At 37.8% G+C, this 18079-nt stretch overlaps 1 protein-coding gene across 1 annotated transcript in view; it reads left to right on the forward strand.

Annotated features, from left to right (window-relative positions):
• The window catches only part of MIA2 (MIA SH3 domain ER export factor 2), a 247692-nt gene that overhangs the window by 5791 nt on the left and 223822 nt on the right, over positions 1-18079 (forward strand). The window contains 3 exon segments of the mRNA NM_001134678.1: positions 918-1004; positions 7282-8512; positions 13410-13510. Coding sequence (NP_001128150.1) covers positions 918-1004; positions 7282-8512; positions 13410-13510 — 1419 coding nt within the window.

The following is an 18079-nucleotide window of genomic DNA, read 5'->3' on the forward strand; positions in this document are numbered from 1 at the left end:
TAGGTGTCATAAAAGGCAAAGAAAGCATTCTTTTTTATTTACTATACGTGAAAATAATGGTTCCACACAAAAGCAGTGTTTAATGTGTGCAGCCAGGGTGAAGTTTTAGACACATTTAGTTTTGTGCATTTGATGTTTAGTTCACGCACTTAGCTGTTTAAGGAACCGCACTGTGGACCCACCGTCTGTCAGTTTCCAAATAGTTACAGCAACTGGAGAGCTGGACAAATCACAGTTGAGGTATAATGGTGCTGGATTAGAGGACCAAAAGAAATATGTTCTTTAAAACTTTAACAGGGTTAGGAAATGGGCTGAGGGTGGAAGTGTAAGCCTTCACCCTTGGGGCACAATCTGCCTGTGCTTGAACTGGGTTAAGAGGATCTCTGTTATCAAGGCAGCCCCAGAAAAGTAGAATGGAACCAAATCCTTCCTGAAGGTCTTGTAGACCTTTACTATCATGATGAATCCATTTGTGGCCCTTCAGAGTTTAAACTGCCTGTCTGATTTTAACATCCTGAAAACTTTGAGTATGTCACTACTCCATCTAGCTTGGCTACCGCCGCCATTGCCTTGCCTTTTGATATCCCAGGTCTACTAGTGTAAATCTGAAGTTGACCTGGACAAGAAAGGTCATTAAAGAACAGAAAAACGAATAAAATGAGTAAGTGGAACAGGTTTCCTTCTGAAGTTTGAAACAGTGGCATTTTATGATTTGGCTCTTTGTTCATTAAATAAATGCTTTTCTTTTGAATAACAAAAGAATATTATTTCACTCTCTTTTATATGGAAATTGATAGTCAAGTAATGTTTGCGATTCAGAGTAGATGAAAGCCAAGGACATGGGACAAAATTAGGTTCAATAATTATTATTGCTTTGATCATTCTTCCTCGATAATCTTTGTTCTTCATTTTGACAGAAAGGAACGGAGTTTGGATATTTTCCCAGAGATGCAGTCCAGATTGAAGAGGTGTTCATATCTGAGGAAATTCAAATGTCAACTAAAGTGAGTAAACTCATACTCAGTTGTTAATTGAATTTAAAATTTCTTGGTTAAAACAGTTTTCCCAGGTATCAGTGCCTATTGGTTATGTACCTTTTATAGTGAATGCATAAAATAGTTGGCCTGAGAATTTACTCTAGGAATAGCTTGAATATTTGAATAAAATTAAGTAAGACAAATTTGGTGACAGTAAAAGATTTTGCTTTCTGAACAATTAACAGACAGGCAGTAGAGTGTAGTTGTTAAGAGCATGGATTCTGGAGATGGACTGAGTTCCAAGTCTGACTCAACCACTTACAAGCTATGTGGCCTGGTATGCCTCAATTTCCTTATCTCTAAAATGGGGGTGCTGAGTATAATATAGTGCTACCTTACATATATTGAAGAATAAATGAGTATATGTAAAGTACATAGAACAGCACTAAGTGCTCAGTAACTGTTACATATTATTACTAATGCTATTGTCTTACTAAGATAAAAGTTTATTTTCCACCACACTCCTTAGTCTCATATCTGTACATCCTCTTTTGCTGTTGGAGTTTTTCATGAGCATGATAATGTTGGGCTTCAAGGGAATCAGGAGGTGACTTTTCAATTAATAAACTTGGTTAGCTCATTTAATTCAGATTCTGGGTTAAGACAATTTACCTTAAATAAGGTCAGCGAGAAGTGAGCCTATCTAGTTAAACAAACTGCCTATTTTCTGGCTCTTTCCCATCACAAACTCTGGGATTAGCTGTCTATTTACTGTATAATAATTGGTCCTGTCAGTTCTATCTCTAAAATATATCTGGAGTATATTGTCTTCTCTTCAATTCCATTTTAGCCCTAATTCAAGGCACCATCATCTCTTGGCTGGAAAGCAGTGGTACAATCAAACTGTACTACAGCCCAGAATTTCTGGGGCTCAAGCAATCCTCCCGCCTCAGCCTCGCCAATGGCTGGGACTACAGGTGTGCCACCACAAGCAGCTTCATCTATTGATTAGAATACTAAATAGCCTTCTAACTATACTTCTTGCCTATACTTTTGCCCTCTTTCAATCCATTCTCCAAACAGTAATGAATCTTGTAAAAACAAAAAATCAGATTATGTCATTCCTTTGATTAAAGCCCTTTAGTGGCTTTTCACTGGACCTGGAATAAATCCCAGACTTCTTTCCCTGGCTTCACAGTCCCACATGATCTGCTCCTGCCTCCTTTGCTGACCCTGTCTCTGGTGCCACTCTCCCCTCACTCACCATGATCCTGGCTAATCCGGACTTTTGACTGTTCTTAGAACATGCCAAGCTCTTTCCCAGCCTGGGGACCCAAACAGGCTATTTCTTCTGGTTGGAATGCTTTCCCCAAATACTTCACTTGGCTAGTTCCTTCTTATCCATTAGGCCTGAGATTAAACATCAGTGCCTCCTAGGAAACTTTTGGAAGCAAAGGATATGTTTTAATATCTGGATTGTGGTGATGGTAACAGAAGTGTATACATTTGTTCAAACGCATACATTCATTATATGCAGTTTATGTATACCAAGTATACCTCAATAAAACTGAAATGAAAGTATGCTGAGTTTGAAAATTAAAAATAAAAACCAGTGCCTTGGAGAGGCCTTCCATGGTGATTCTAAAGGAATTATTGCTTCTTAATCACAGCTTCCTGTTTATTTCCTTCATAGCACTTATTGCATTTTTTTTTTTTTTTGAGACGGAGTTTCGCCTCTTATTGCCCAGGCTAGAGTGCAATGGCGCGATCTCTGCTCACTGCAACCTCTGCCTCCCGGGTTCAAGTGATTCTCCTGCCTCAGCCTTCCAAGTAGCTGGGATTACAGGCACCCGCCACCAAGCCTGGCTAATTTTTGTATTTTTAGTAGAGGCGGGGTTTCACCATGTTGGTTAGGCTGCTCTCGAACTCCTGACCTCAAGTGATCCACTCGCCTCGGCCTCCCAAAGTGCTGGAATTACAGGTGTGAGCCACCGCACCTGTCCTCATTTATTGCAATTTACAATTAGTTTTTTCTGCTGTTTACTGCAGAATCCCAGCACCTAGCACAGTGCCAGACACAAAGTAGCACACAGATGCCTCAAATTCTTATGTCAAGTTCCCTGGGAAACAGATATTGAGACGAATCTTTGCATCCAAGAAGTTTGCTGGGTAGTACCCTTGGGAATAGCACCTGTGAAGAACAAAAGAAAAAGCGGGACTTGGCTGGGCACTATGGCTCACACCTGTAATCCCAGCACTTTGGGAGGCCAAGATGGGCAGATCACTTGAGGTCAGGAGTTCAAGACCAGCCTGGCCAACATGGGGAAACCCCGTCTCTACTAAAAATACAAAAATTAGCTGAGTGTGGTGGTGCACGCCTGTAATCCCAGCTACTTGAGAGGCTGAGGCAGGAGAATTGCTTGAACCCAGATGGCGGAGGTTACAGTGAGCCAAGATTGCTCCACTGCACTCCAGCCTGGGCGACAGAGTGAAACTTTGTCTCAAAAAAAAAAAAAAAAAAAAAGAAGAAGAAGAAAAAAGAAGCATGACCGGGCAGACAGAGAAGTCAAATTGTGATGTAGTTGCAGTGAAGGTCTCAGTTGATTTCCTAAGGAGCTCTGGAGCTGGAATGGCCCTTTGGAGTTATCTTTACTAGAGAGAGAGGCAAGACGATTTGGGCCTTTTATCCCCACATTTCTCATTGTATCTGGGGTACTGTAACTTTGGGCTGGGATATGGGAGTATTTACTAGAGACAGTTACTATTCTAAACATTTGACTCATTTAATCCTCACAACACCTCGGTAAAATAGGTACTGTCAATTTCCCTGGCGGATTCAAGGAGGAAAGTTCCCTTTGAAAGTCAGATGAAAAGTCAACTTGCAAAAGGAAGATTAATAAGTGAAAAGGCATACAAATTTATTTGATCACAATTTTATGTGACACAGGAAACTTCAGAATGAAGAACCAGGCTGGGGGTGGTGGCTCACGCCTGTAATCCCAGCAGTTTGGGAGGCCAAGGCAGGTGGATCACTTGAGGTCAAGAGTTCAAGACCAGCCTGACCAATATGGTGAAACCACGTCTTTACTAAGAATACAAAAATTAGCCAGGTGTGGTGGCGTGCGCCTGTTTTCCCAGCTACTTGGGAGGCTGAGAAAGGAGAATTGCTTGAACCTGGGAGGCAGAGGTTGCAGTGAGTGGAGATCGTGCCACTGCACTCCAGACTGGGTGACAGAGCGAGACTCCATCTCAAAAAACAAACAGAAAAAAGAATGAAGACCCGAAGATACAGAGGAAACTGTCCATTTTTATGCTTAGCTTCAATAAAGTATGGATAGCCCTGTAGAGATATGACTGAACAAAAAGTGTGTGATCTAATGCAGTAGACTGAGTGGGGGAACCCAGAAAAGCCTGTCTGTCTAGATTCTCCTTTGCTTTGCTGAGCATGCATTGCATCTTTCTGGCTATCGGGCAGGGCCTTCCCTGGAATGGGGGTGTTATGCCCTACAATCAAACAAGGTAGGTCAGATAATTTATGAATAGCTTTGCATAGAAAAGAGGAGGAAAAATTAGAGTAATAATTTCAGATTATATGGCTGGCTTTGGAGAAAAGGGGTTCTGGTTTCTATGACCTGCCTTGGGAAAGAGGAATTCTACTTTCTATGACTAGCCTCAGGGGAAAATGAGACTGAGAGGTGGAGAATAGGAGAAGGCAGAAAAGAATTTTGCTTCTGATGCCTTCATTTTGGGGGTATTTCTGAGCCCCAACATCCCCATCTTACAGATGAAGGAGACTGAGGCATAGAAAGATCATAAAATTCACCCAAGGTCACACAGGTGGTAGATGGCAGGGTTGGGCATTGAACCCAAAGGGTTTGACTCCAGAGTCTGTTCTTAATCATGTACTAGACTGCAGTGCCAAGTATATATTGTAAAATCGCAATTCTGAAGTTTATTCTTTAAAAAACCTAAACTTTATTCTCATTTCATAATGGTAATATCCAAAGGCAGCACACATCAGTATTTCTAACATTTGGATTAAAAAAAAAGTCTTCATCATGTTTCTGCTTAATGATTTGGTGGTTCTGTGAGATGAGCAAGTGGATCCTCACTTCCATTGGCTGTATGCAATATCTCAATAAATGAAGTCAAATTGTTTTAGTGCAACTTTTTTTTTTTTTTTTTACAACAGGGTCTCACTCTGTCACCCAGGCTGGAGTGCAGTGGCACAATTATAGCCCACTGGAGCCTCAACCTCCCAGGCTCAAGGGATCGTCCCACCTCAGCCTCCAGAGTAGCTGGGACTACAGCACATGCCACTATGCCTAGCTAATTTTTGTATTTTTTTGTAGAGACAGGGGTTCTCCATGTTGCCCAGGCTGGGTATAAACTCCTGGGCTCAAGCAGTCTGCCCACCTCAGCCTCCCCAAGCACTGGGATTACGGGCATGGGCCACCACATCTAGCTAACTTTTTTTTTTTTTTTTTTTTTAAAGACAGGATCTTGCCCTGTTGCTCAGGCTGGAATGAAGTGGTGCAATCATGGCTCACTGCAGCCTTGACCTCCTGGGCTCAAGCGCTCCTCCTGCCTTGGCCTCCCAAAGTGCTGGGATTACAGGCATAAGCCACTGTGTCCAGCCTTTTGATGCAACTTTTAACAAGGTTTTCATGCTTTAGAGCAGAGGTGTCCAATCTTTCGGTTTCCCTGGGCTACCCTAGAAGAAGAAGAATTGTCTTGTGCCACATATAAAATACACTAACACTAATATAGCTGATGAGCTAAAAAGAAATATTGCAAAAAAAAATCCCATAGTATTTTTTAAAAGTGTATGAATTTTTGTTGGGCCACATTCAAAGCCATCCTGGGCTGCATGCAGCCTGTAGGCTGCAGGTTGGACAAGCTTGCTTTAGAGTCTCCGGTCTGTCTGAGCTATAAGAATATGCTGTGAAATTCCCCTCTTAGTCAATGTTGTGCTGCTATAACAGAATACCAGAGACTGGATAACTTATAAAGAAAATAAATTTATTTCTCACAGTTCTGAAGGCTGAGAAGTCTTCTGGATGCAACATCTCATACTGGAAGGCAAGATGGGGAGAAAGGGAGAGACAGAGAGCAAGACAGGTGCCGAACTGGTGGTCCTTTTATAAGGGAACCCACTCCTGTGATAACAAGCCCGCTCACGCAGTAATGGCATTAATCCCACCCATTCTGCCCTTATGGACTGATCACCTCTCACCAGCCCTCACCTGTCAACAATATTGCATTTGGGATTAAGTTTCCAATATATGGTTTTTGGGGACAGAGTCAAACCATAGAACCCTACCTCAAATCACTGCAAACACACATGTGTTCAGTCAGTGTGTTCTTCGGAGATACAAGATTTTGTGGATATGCATGCCTTTTCATCAGATTTTGTTTGCAGAATACACTGGAAGCATTGATTGCCCCTGCTTCTCAAAAATTTCTACTATTTTTTAAAATTTTTATTTATTTATTTATTTATTTTGAGACAGAGTCTCGCTGTGTCACCCAAGCTGAAATGCACTGGTGTGATCTTGGCTCACTGCAACCTCTGGCTCCTGGGTTCAAGCAATTCTCCTGCCTCAGCCTCCCGAGTAGCTGGGACTACAGGCGCCCACCACCATGCCTGGCTAATTTTTGTATTTTTTAGTAGAGATGGGGTTTCGCCATGTTGAGAAGGCTGGACTCGAACTCCTGAGCTCAGGCAATCCACTGGCCTGAGCCTCCCTAAGTGCTGGGATTACAGGCGTGAGCCACCATACCCGGCCCCCAAATTTCAACTACTTAATAACAAATAAATCATAATGGGCCTGGTGCGGTGGCTCACATCTGTAATCCCAGTGCTTTGGGAGGCTGAGGAGGGATGAATGCTTGAGGCCAGAAGTTCAAGTTCAGCCTGGGCAACATAGCGAGACTCTATCTTCACAATTTTTAAAAATTAGCTGGGTATAGTAACAGCTACTTGGGAGACTGAGGAGGGAGGATTGTTTGAATCCTGGAATTCAAGCAAGCTGTGAGCTATGCTCCAGCCTGGTCAGCAGAGCAAGACCCTGTCTCTAAAAACAAACAAAGAAACAAAAAACCATAATGTAAAAGGTTTTTCATTTAGGTTTACATAATTAGCCTTGAAATCAGTTGTGATACAAGTGTTTGAGTTTTTGCTCTGCTGTTGAGCTAGTCATGTGTCTTGGGAATATCACAATTATCCATTTTAAATGACTCAGGGAGAAACAAGGAGCTCTAGTACATTCATGTTAATCATATATATATTTTTTCCTTTTAGGAATCTGACTTTCTTTGTCTTCTTGGAGTAAGTTACACATTTGACAATGAAGATAGTGAATTAAATGGTGATTATGGTGAAAATATATATCCTTATGAAGAAGATAAAGATGAAAAATCTAGTATATATGAAAGTGATTTTCAGACAGAACCTGGATTTTATGCAACTTATGAAAGTACTTTGTTTGAAGACCAAGTTCCAGCATTAGAGGCTCCTGAAGATATCGGAAGTACCAGTGAATCAAAAGACTGGGAAGAAGTAGTTGTTGAAAGTATGGAACAGGATCATATTCCAGAAGTGCATGTCCCACCATCTTCAGCTGTGTCTGGAGTCAAAGAATGGTTTGGATTGGGAGGAGAACAAGCTGAAGAGAAGGCTTTTGAATCAGTTATTGAACCTGTACAAGAAAGCTCATTTCGGAGTAGAAAAATAGCAGTGGAAGATGAGAATGACCTAGAGGAATTAAACAATGGTGAGCCTCAAACAGAACATCAGCAAGAATCTGAATCAGAAATTGATTCTGTGCCAAAGACACAGTCTGAACTAGCATCTGAGTCAGAACACATTCCCAAACCTCAACCCACTGGTTGGTTTGGTGGTGGATTTACAAGTTATTTAGGTTTTGGAGATGAGGATACAGGGCTTGAATTAATAGCTGAAGAAAGCAATCCACCACTACAAGATTTCCCCAATTCCATATCATCTGATAAAGAAGCCACAGTTCCATGTACAGAAATATTAACAGAAAAAAAAGACACAATCACTAATGATAGCTTGAGTCTCAAGCCAAGTTGGTTTGATTTTGGTTTTGCTATACTAGGCTTTGCATATGCCAAGGAAGATAAAATTATGTTAGATGACAGGAAAAATGAAGAAGATTGTGGGGCAGATGAACATGAACATCCTCTAACAAGTGAATTAGACCCTGAAAAAGAACAAGAAATAGATATGATAAAAATTATAGAAACAGAAGATCAAATAGACAAGAAACCAGTCTTAGAAAAAACAGACAAATCTGATACTATGCCATATTTGAAAAAGTTCTTGTATAATTTTGACAACCCTTGGAACTTCCAGAACATTCCAAAGGAAACAGAATTGCCATTTCCCAAACAGATACTGGATCAAAATAATGTAATTGAAAATGAAGAAACTGAAGAATTTTCCGTTGATAATTATCCCACAGATAATACAAAAGTTATGATGTTCAAAAGTTCATACAGTCTGTCAGGTTTGTATGAAAATATTTATATTAGAATTTATTTTATTCTTAAACATACTTTATTTTTATAAGTGCAAATCAGATGAAAAAGTCCAGGAATCCACGTCTTTCAAAATACTTAGTTCTTTTATCAATTTCCGGTTTACTCTGGAATTTAGATCTTAATATTATAAAATAAAATCTCAACAGAAAAATAATGATTGGAGATCTAAAGATGTTCCAAGAAAATCTTAAAGTATTGTACAATAAATTTTAATTTTTATCAAAATATTGTATGTAAATAGTTTAAAATTTGAAATAGTGCTAAGGCATTTTTTTTTTGACAAAAGCAATTTCTGTTCTCTCCATCTACCTCCACTCCCACTGCTTTCCCAGAGACAGTAATTTTCTTTTTTTGTTTTTAAAGCAGTATCTTTTTAGTATTTAAGAGTTTTCTAAATAGAATCTTTATCCTGTCCTGCTTTGATTATCCTATTTTAGATAATGTCTATTGATTTCCCATTCTGGTAGGTGTGAATTTTCTCATTCACATTCGCTTTTTAACCCAATAACACCTTCCCAATACAACTATATTTGAACGATTTTCTTAGAAACCTAAGCTAAGGGAAACTTTTTTTTTTTTTTTCAGACAGGGTCTCACTTTATTGTCTAAGCTGGAGTGCAGTGGCATGATCTCAGGTCACCGCAGCCTCGACCTCCTGGGCTCATGCAATTCTCTCACCTTAGCCTCCCAAGTAGCTGGGACTATGGGCACGTGCCAACACAGCCACTAATTTTTGTATTTTTTGTATTTTTTGTATTTTTTGTAGAGACAGGGTTTCACTGTGTTGCCCATGGTGGTCTCAAACTCCTGAGATCAAGCGATCTGCCCCACTCAGCCGCCCAAACTGCTAGGATTACAGGTGTGAGCCATTGTGCCTGGCCAGCTAAGGGAAACTTTAATTAAATAGTTTTGATTATTAAATTAGATCTTATTCTAGGTCTGTAGTTTTGTTTTTCCTAAGAAGAACTATGATAACAAGAGTTTTCTTTTGTTTTTGTTTTGAGACAAGGTTTCACTCTGTCACCTACGCTGGAGTGCAGTGGTGCGATCACAGTTCACTGCAGCCTCAATCTCCAGGGCTCAATCTATCCCTCGACCTTAGCCTCCTGAGTAGCTGGGACTACAGGTGTGCACCACTACACCCAGCTAATTTATTTTTATAGGTTGTGGAGATGGGGTCTCCTTATGTTGTCCAGGCTGGTCCCAACTCCTAGGCTCAAGGGATCCTCCCACTTCAGCCTCTCAAAGTGCTGGGAATACAGGCATAAGCTACCGTGCCCAGATGATAACAAGGGTTTTCTTTAAGTTTCAAGGTAATAAGAAAACTCAGGCAAAAAAAAGGGAAAAAGTTTTCAACTTTCTCCCTCAAGTCCCTCAATTCTGAGAGTTCAACAGTGGGCAACAGCATATACGATAATACTTTCAGATCTAGATGTCCAGGTATCTAGCAACTCCTATGATTAAAAACATGTGGATGGTATTTTAAGTAGAAAACTTTATGACTTTCCGACATCTCCATCCTTATGACTCTATGATGGACAGAATATAAATGCAGCAAATATTGACCAATAATACAAAAACAAACCCTAGAATGACAGAAAACCTTTCACAGGAAAAGGGCAACAAACTCAGAAGGAAACACATTTCCATTAGAACCAGGTGATTTTTTTGAATTTCCAGAACTGTACGTAATACCTTAACATTCCCTAAAATGTGAGCTCTCTACTCAACATCCTCAACCAACATATAGATATTTAGATTCTAACCATTTTCCAAATGAGAAAGGTGTAGGTGTGATGCTTTTTATGACTAAAAAGCTTAGAGACCTTTTTAGGTTGTTAAAGGCTAATTAAAAGGGAAATTCTCCTGTTCTAAACTTGTTAGATCCTAAAGGAATATTTATGAAAAGGCAGATCACAGTAATTAGAAGGAAGACAGACTACAACCAAACAATATTAGATCCAGAAAGACAGATGATTCCAAAGATTGATATATAAAAATATTTTAGAGCACAATCATAGAAACTCAAGGAATACAAAAGGATTTCACAAAAAAATCACTTTCATACATTTTATTTAGCTGGGAGTGTTGGTGTGATCCTATAGTCCCAGCTACTTGGGAGGCTGAGGTGGGAGATCACTTGAGCTTAGGCATTCGAGGCTGGCCTGGGCAACACGGTGACACTTTTTCTCTAAAGAAAATATTGGTGGGGTGTGGTGGCTCATGCCTGTAATCCCAGCACGTTGAGAGGCTGAGGCAGGCAGATTACTTGAAGTCAGGAGTTCGAGACCAGCCTAGCCAACATGATGAAACCCTGTCTCTACTAAAAATACAAAAATTAGCCGGGTGTGGTGGTGTGCCCCTGTAATCCCAGCTACTCGGGAGGCTGAGGCATGAGAATCACTTGAACCCGGGAGGTGGAGGTTGCAGCGAGCTGAAATTGTGCCACTGCACTCCAGCCTGGGCAATAGAGTGAGACTCAGTCTCAAAAAAAAAATATGTATATATATATATTTAAAATTTATCATTTTATATAGAGATACTGGAAGAATTTCTAAAATTGGTAAATAGTTAAATGAGAATAGGATGTTCCTGCAATTTTTAACTAGTTTTGAGGAACTTTTATGAAAATATTCAGAAATTCTTTTAAATTTCAGAAAAAAGACGTCATTTATTAACAAAGTGGGTTATTCCAAAACACTACAATATTAAATAAAAATTGAATGAAAAGCAACATGAGATCATGCAAAAATTTGTTTTTAAAAAAGCATCCTAAAAGAGAGATTTCTATAAAGCCACAGGTCCTATTTTCTGGATATTAGAGAAAGACTTAAACAGCCAATCTTTTCAGATTCCAACAACTCTTTCAGGGAATAACAAATGAAAACTTGCCTAAGTATAGTGCATAAGCAAGATGAATCACTGATCTTGAATCTATGTTTGTGAAAGGCTCAGACTTGAGATATCCACATTTACAGGAAACTAACATATTGATTTAGGAATTTACAAAATGGGTAAATTAGGGAACAGTTATTTATATTACAATGTGAATAACGATTTTACAAAAGGATTCCAATTGTGCATACTTAAATAATGAGTTTCCCCAGTACAGTTAAATATTAAAAATTATTATTTTATTTGACTTAAAATTCTGCTAATAAGCAATGATAAAGAAAAGCATATCTGTATTTAATATAAATCTTAAAGCTTAGGTTTAATTGTGTAAATAATATCTAAAAATATAATTAAATATGAAAATGGTATAGGGAATATTCATTTTTCTTATTATATATTTATTTCAAATGCAGTTTAAAACAGTATTTTAAAATAATCAATATAGCTACATGTAAATTTGAGTATAATTATTGAATAATCCTTTTTTCTTATAGCATTAAACATTACTGTAGATCACTACTTGAGTCCTGTATTGTACAATAATCCCTTTGAATTCAGACTCCTCATTTGTATGCTCTTGTTAAGTATTATCATCCATAGGTGCTATTACTAAATTACTGGTGTGTGTTTGCTCAATTGGGACTTTCATCTTTTAAACAATGATAAATAAATGAAAGTGTCAAAGTGCTATGTTAAGACTCATAAGCTCAAAGAGCAAAATTAGACATTGAACAATTCACTTACTACTCTTTATTATTGTTTTTCAGGAGTACACTGATACTTTTTTTTAGATATTACACCTTCTGTTTAACAAATGCATACATAGCAGGAATGAAATCTGAAGGGAATCTATGTGTTGCCTTATTCTTAGTCATATGTACTATATATGTACATATATAGTACAACAGAATTGTTGACAGTTATGTTAGTTTTAGGGTTTTTTAAAAGTAATTTTTAGGAGAAAAAGGCATGTAGAGAATAGAATTATATATAGCTTTTGTAATTCTTCCTTGGCTGAGGAATAAAGAAAAGGCTACGTAGTAGGCTGAATAAAAGCCCCTAAAAGATGTCTATATCTTAATCCCCAGACCCTGAGAATATGTTACTTTACATGGTGGAAATGACCTTGCGGATGTGATTAGGGATCTTGAAATGGAGAGATTATCCTTGTGTGTCTAATATAATTACAAGGCTCCTTATAAGAGGAAGGCAGGGGTATCAGAGTAAGAGAGACAGAGACTAGAAGATGCTACATGGCTGGCTTTGAAAATGGAGGATGGGGCCATGAGTCAAGGAATGCAGGAGGCCTCCAGAAAGTAAAAAAGCAAGGAAATGGATTCTGCCCTAGAGCCTCCTGAAGGAATGCAGCCTTGACAACTTCAACACCTTGGTTTTAGAATTTCTGACTTCCAGAACTCTAAGAGGATATATTTGCATTGTTTAAACCACCAAGTTTTGGTAATTTATCTTACTAGCAATAGGAACTAATACAGGATACAATTTATGTTTTAGTGTATCCTTTCTTTAACGAAGTATCATAATGACCTACAAAAGTTCAGAAAAATGACCTGCCTAGAAAACAAAAGGGGAGCCCTCAACAAAGCAAGTATTTTGGAAAAACACATTTCTTTTTATTTATTTGTAGATATAATCTCTAACATAGAGTTACCTAAGAGAATTCATGAAAAAGTATATTTTGAGCCCTCATCTTCTAAAGATAGTGATGAAAATTCGAAACCATCAGTAGACACTGAAGGGCCTGCTCTGGTGGAGATAGACAGATCTGTGGAAAATACCCTGCTAAATAGTCAGATGGTTTCAACTGATAACTCTTTGTCTTCTCAAAATTATATTTCTCAAAAAGGTAAGAAACAGGTTATTTATTCTCTAATGCATCAATTAAGGAAGAAATTAGAATCAGAAGTTATATAATATCATGCTAACATATTTTTATTTATAAATCAACAGAAGATGCTTCTGAGTTTCAGATTCTGAAATACTTATTCCAAATTGATGTTTATGATTTCATGAATTCTGCATTTTCACCAATTGTAATTCTTACAGAAAGGGTAAGTTTGCCTTTTAAACCTTTTGCAATAATTTTACCTATTTTGCTAAATATAAGAGTGGCTACAAAATATGTTTGAATGAATCTTCCCTGTTTAATGTTTATTTAATGTTTCTCTTTCCATGACATCTTACCTGTAAGATTTCTCTTTATATGAATGTTTTGTCAAATGGATATTGATTTTTAAAAACATTTCCATAAGTTTTGTTGATGTTGATCTTGAGTGGTGTTTGCTTTTTACTCCACCCTCCCCATTTTTCAAATTAGGGAAAGTTATGTACTAAATAAGTTAACTAAGGAATAATAGGAACTAGAGCTGGGTGTGGTGGTGTGTGCTTGGAGTTCCCACTACTTAGGAGGCTGAGGCAGGAGGATCCTTTTACTGAATGTAACAAGGAGAATAAACGGGAAGAGTGAGCCCAAGGGTTTGAGACCAGTCTGGGCAACATAGCTAGACCTTATCTCCTCAAAAAAAAAAAAAAAAAAAAACTAAACTAAAAAAACTGAAAATGAAAAGCAACTTGTTTGTATTCAATTGAGAGTTGTAACCTCAAAATGGTATAATGTTGGAGTACAAAAGCAACTAATATATAAAAATTTAACCAAACTGTAACTGAAATTCCAAATTCTATTTTTACTTGTAAATTTTACTATTAAATGAGATATTGCAAAAGGACTAGCTGTAGTACTTGGCATATAAGAGGCCTTTTACAAATGTTCCTTTTCTCATCTACTGCTATGATAGAAATAATTGAGGAAGCACTTTTATCTTCTTATTTATATTCTAAGCTGAAATTTAATAGTGGTTGTCTTCAAGGAGCTCACTCTAGTTGGAGGACACAGATAAAAAAGTAATAATTTTAATATAGTGCTATAATAGTCACAGGGTGCTACTGATATGCAAGAGTAGCTGCCTAGTAGATTGATTGGGAGTGTTAGGTAGAGAGGGTGGGGAGAAGGAGCCTGGCAGAGTGTCCCAGAGAAGATAATATTTGAGCTGACTTTGAAGGAAGAGTAGGAGTTAGCCAGACAAAGAAAGGATAGGCATTCTAGGTTGAGAAGAGCACTTTTAAAGTAGTGAAGTGGGAGAGAATATGGCACTTTTGGAGCACAATAAGCAATTGAGTTTGATTGAACATAGGCTGAAGTTGAAGAAGTACAGAGGGGTCAAATAATAGGGAGTTCAACTCTATCTTGTAGATGATGAGGCACTATTGAATTTTAAGCAGGGAGTAAAATGAAAAAGTTTGATTTATAAAGTCTATCAATGCTGTCAAATAAAGATTAAGCGGGTAAAGACCAGAGGCAGGGAGTCCAGTCAAGAAGCTGTTGCGTTAGTTCTGAAAATGAGGAAATGGCGAAAATCTAAATCAGGGTTTACTAACTCAAATGAAATGAGTGAAGTGTGGGTAAAGGTGAGAACTGTAGCCAACTAGAGATTGTATGCGCTGTCTAAAGGATAAAGGTACTACTTACCTTCAGCCTAGTTTCCCAGATACTCTGATTTTCAAGAAAAGCTGGAAATCTGGATTTTTGTGTGTGAAATCTCGCAGTTTTTAATACTGGCAAATATTCAGAGTAAAAACACCATGCAGTTCAGAAAAAACATTCTGTGAGTGGGATTTGGCCCACTAGCCACATTTTTTAGCCTCTGGCCTAACATCCGATGGTGGTAGTCGAAATGATTGGAAGGACAAATTGGATAGATCTTTTGTAGATAGAATCGTTGGATTTAATGACTGCCTGAATGCAGCATGGAGAACTATAAGGAAAAGTGAAGATACTAGGTTTCCAGCTCGGGGACCTGATAACTTACGAGGTTTCTAGCTTGGGGGACCTGTTGGATGGTGGTGCCACCGAGTCTTTGTGAAAACTGGGCTTAATAACATACATCATTTTGCTTTCAGAGGCCTCTTCCTCACTTAATTTTTTTTTGCTTGGTTCAAGAGTTGACATTACATGATAAATAAGCTCAGAAAAATCATTAATTTATTCTGTATGATTTGGTGTTGAAGATGTTGGTTATAAAATGTTAGTTAGGCTGGGCATGGTGGCTCAGGCCTACAGGCCTGAGTGTAATCCCAGCACTTTGGGAGGCCAAAGTAGGCCGATCAGTTGAGGTCAAGAGTTCAAGGCCAAACTGTCCAACATGGTGAAACCTCGTCTCTACAAAAAATACAAAAATTAGCTGGGCGTGGTGGTGCGCATCTATAATCCCAGCTACTTGGGAGGCTGAGACACAAGAATTGCTTGAACCTGGGAAGCAGAGGTTGCAGTGAGCCAAGATCATGCCACTGCACTCCAGCCTGGGCCATAGAGTAAGACTCTGTCTCAAACAAACAAACAAAACAAAAAACAGAAAAAGTTAGAAATCTGTCCCAGGTTAGGAGAAAAGAAAAACTAATAATAATGATAATTACAAAATAGTCCATAATAAAACTTTCAACTCTCCATGGAATTAATTCTACTTTTTGGTATGTCTTGCTGACCTCTTAACCCCCTCCTCCACAAATTATATGAATGAAGTTAAATAATTGAACAGATAATTTGCTGATCAACACATGATATTCACTTCTATATAAAGTGCTTATTTAATAAAGTCTATACTAAATATGCTTATTTTTGTGGACTCAGTAAACATAGTCAAATACATTTTACTTGGACCATTTTGGTTGAAATTATTTAGACATGAAAATATTGAATTTAAATTTATGTTAATTATCTTGTGATCTTGGAAATTCACTTATTGTTTGGGAAGGAGTCCCAGTTTGAAAACTCCAATATCAGAAGCCGAGATGCGATCACAGGCTGCTGGTCAAAACTGGCTTTGTATTGTCTAAGAAAATTATGAATCTGTTGTCAACATTTAAAAGGTGAGCTCATATTAAAATCTGAATTTCTGGGTTCTCTTGAAAAAGTAGAAGACTGTGATACACAGTTGCCAATTTTTCTTGAGCAAAAAGAAACTCAAGTTGGTTAGTGCTTGCTTACATAGACATGGACTCTCCGTTTTCCTACATTTATGTCAACTGCTTGGTCTCTATAGGGCTTTAAGTTCATAATCTTCAGACTAAATATTCTGAGAGTTCCTGCTAGACCTAGGATTCTAACAATCTGAATGTATCTATTAAGCACTCATAATATAGATTTGAATAGCTGTAGTAAATGGAAAATTTGAGCAATTTTCCAGTTACATTTAGGTGAAAGGTTTCCTTTTCTTCTTGTCTAAATATTTTAGGTAATTCTTCCAATTCATTGTAGTTTCAGGTAGATTTTGTGCAGAACATACTTTCTTTGTAATGTTCAAGTACTAGGGATCAACATTACATTTTTCTTTTGAAAATTAAAATGATATTTCTTAAATGATTCATCACGTCAAAAGCAATGGAAAATTAAAGGAGGCAGCTTTTTAAAAAAATATAACAAAGAAATTATGAGAAAGCAAAAGGTTTTGGAAAAAAATGATTTTTAATTTTTAAGATTCCAAAAATGTGAAGAAATTGGAATGAGCACTACTGAAAACTGAATAAGTGTTTTGAAAGTTCAAATATAGAAACTAAAAAAGAAAAATAAACATAAATAGAAATTATGAGTAAAAAAAGAAAATATAGAACAAGCCAAGAGACTTATGCCAAGAATAGAATTTCCAGAAGGAGAAAAGGTAAATGAAGAGAAGGAAGCAACAATTCAAGAAATTTTAGAAATAAAACTAATCTGAGCTTTAACAGTAATCAAGTTGGTTTTGCGTGAGATTCTTAATCCTGAGTTTTAATTTGATTGCACTGTGGTCTGAGAGACTGTTTGTTATGATTTCCATTCTTTTGCATTTGCTGAGGTGTGTTTCACTTCTAATTATGTGGTCGATTTTAGAATAAGTGCTATGTGGCACTGAGAAAAATGTATATTCTGTTGATTTGGGGTGGAGAGTTCTGTAGATGTCTATTGGGTTGGCTTGGTCCAGAGCTGAGTTCAAGTCCTGAATATCCTTGTTAATTTTCTGTCTCGTTGATCTGTCATAATATTGACAGTGGGGTGTCAAAGTCTCCCAGTATGATTGTGTGGGAGTCTAAGTCTCATTGCAGATCTCTAAGAACTTGCTTTGTGAATCTGAGTGCTCCTGTATTGGGTGCATATATATTTAGGATAGTTAGCTCTTCGTGTTGCATTTATCCCTTTACCATTATGTAATGCCCTTTTTTTTTGATCTTTGTTGGTTTCAAGTCTGTTTCATCAGAGACTAGGATTGCAACTCTTGCTTTTTTTTGCTTTCCATTTGCTTGGTAAATCTTCCTCCATTCCTTTGTTTTGAGCCTATGTGTGTCTTTGCATGTGAGATGGGTCTCTTGAATACAGCACACTGATGGGTCTTGACTCTTTATCCAATTTGCCAGTCTCTGTCTTTTAATTGGGGCATTTAGCCCATTTACATTTAAGGTTAATATTGTTATGTGTGAATTTGATCCTGTCGTCATGATGCTAGCTGGTTATTTTGCACATTAGTTGATGCAGTTTCTTCGTAGTGTCATTAGTCTTTATATTTTGGTGTGTTTTTGCAGTGGCTGGTACTGGT

The sequence above is a fragment of the Pongo abelii genome, chromosome 15 (genome assembly GCF_028885655.2).
Source record: "Pongo abelii isolate AG06213 chromosome 15, NHGRI_mPonAbe1-v2.0_pri, whole genome shotgun sequence".
NCBI lineage: Eukaryota > Metazoa > Chordata > Mammalia > Primates > Hominidae > Pongo > Pongo abelii.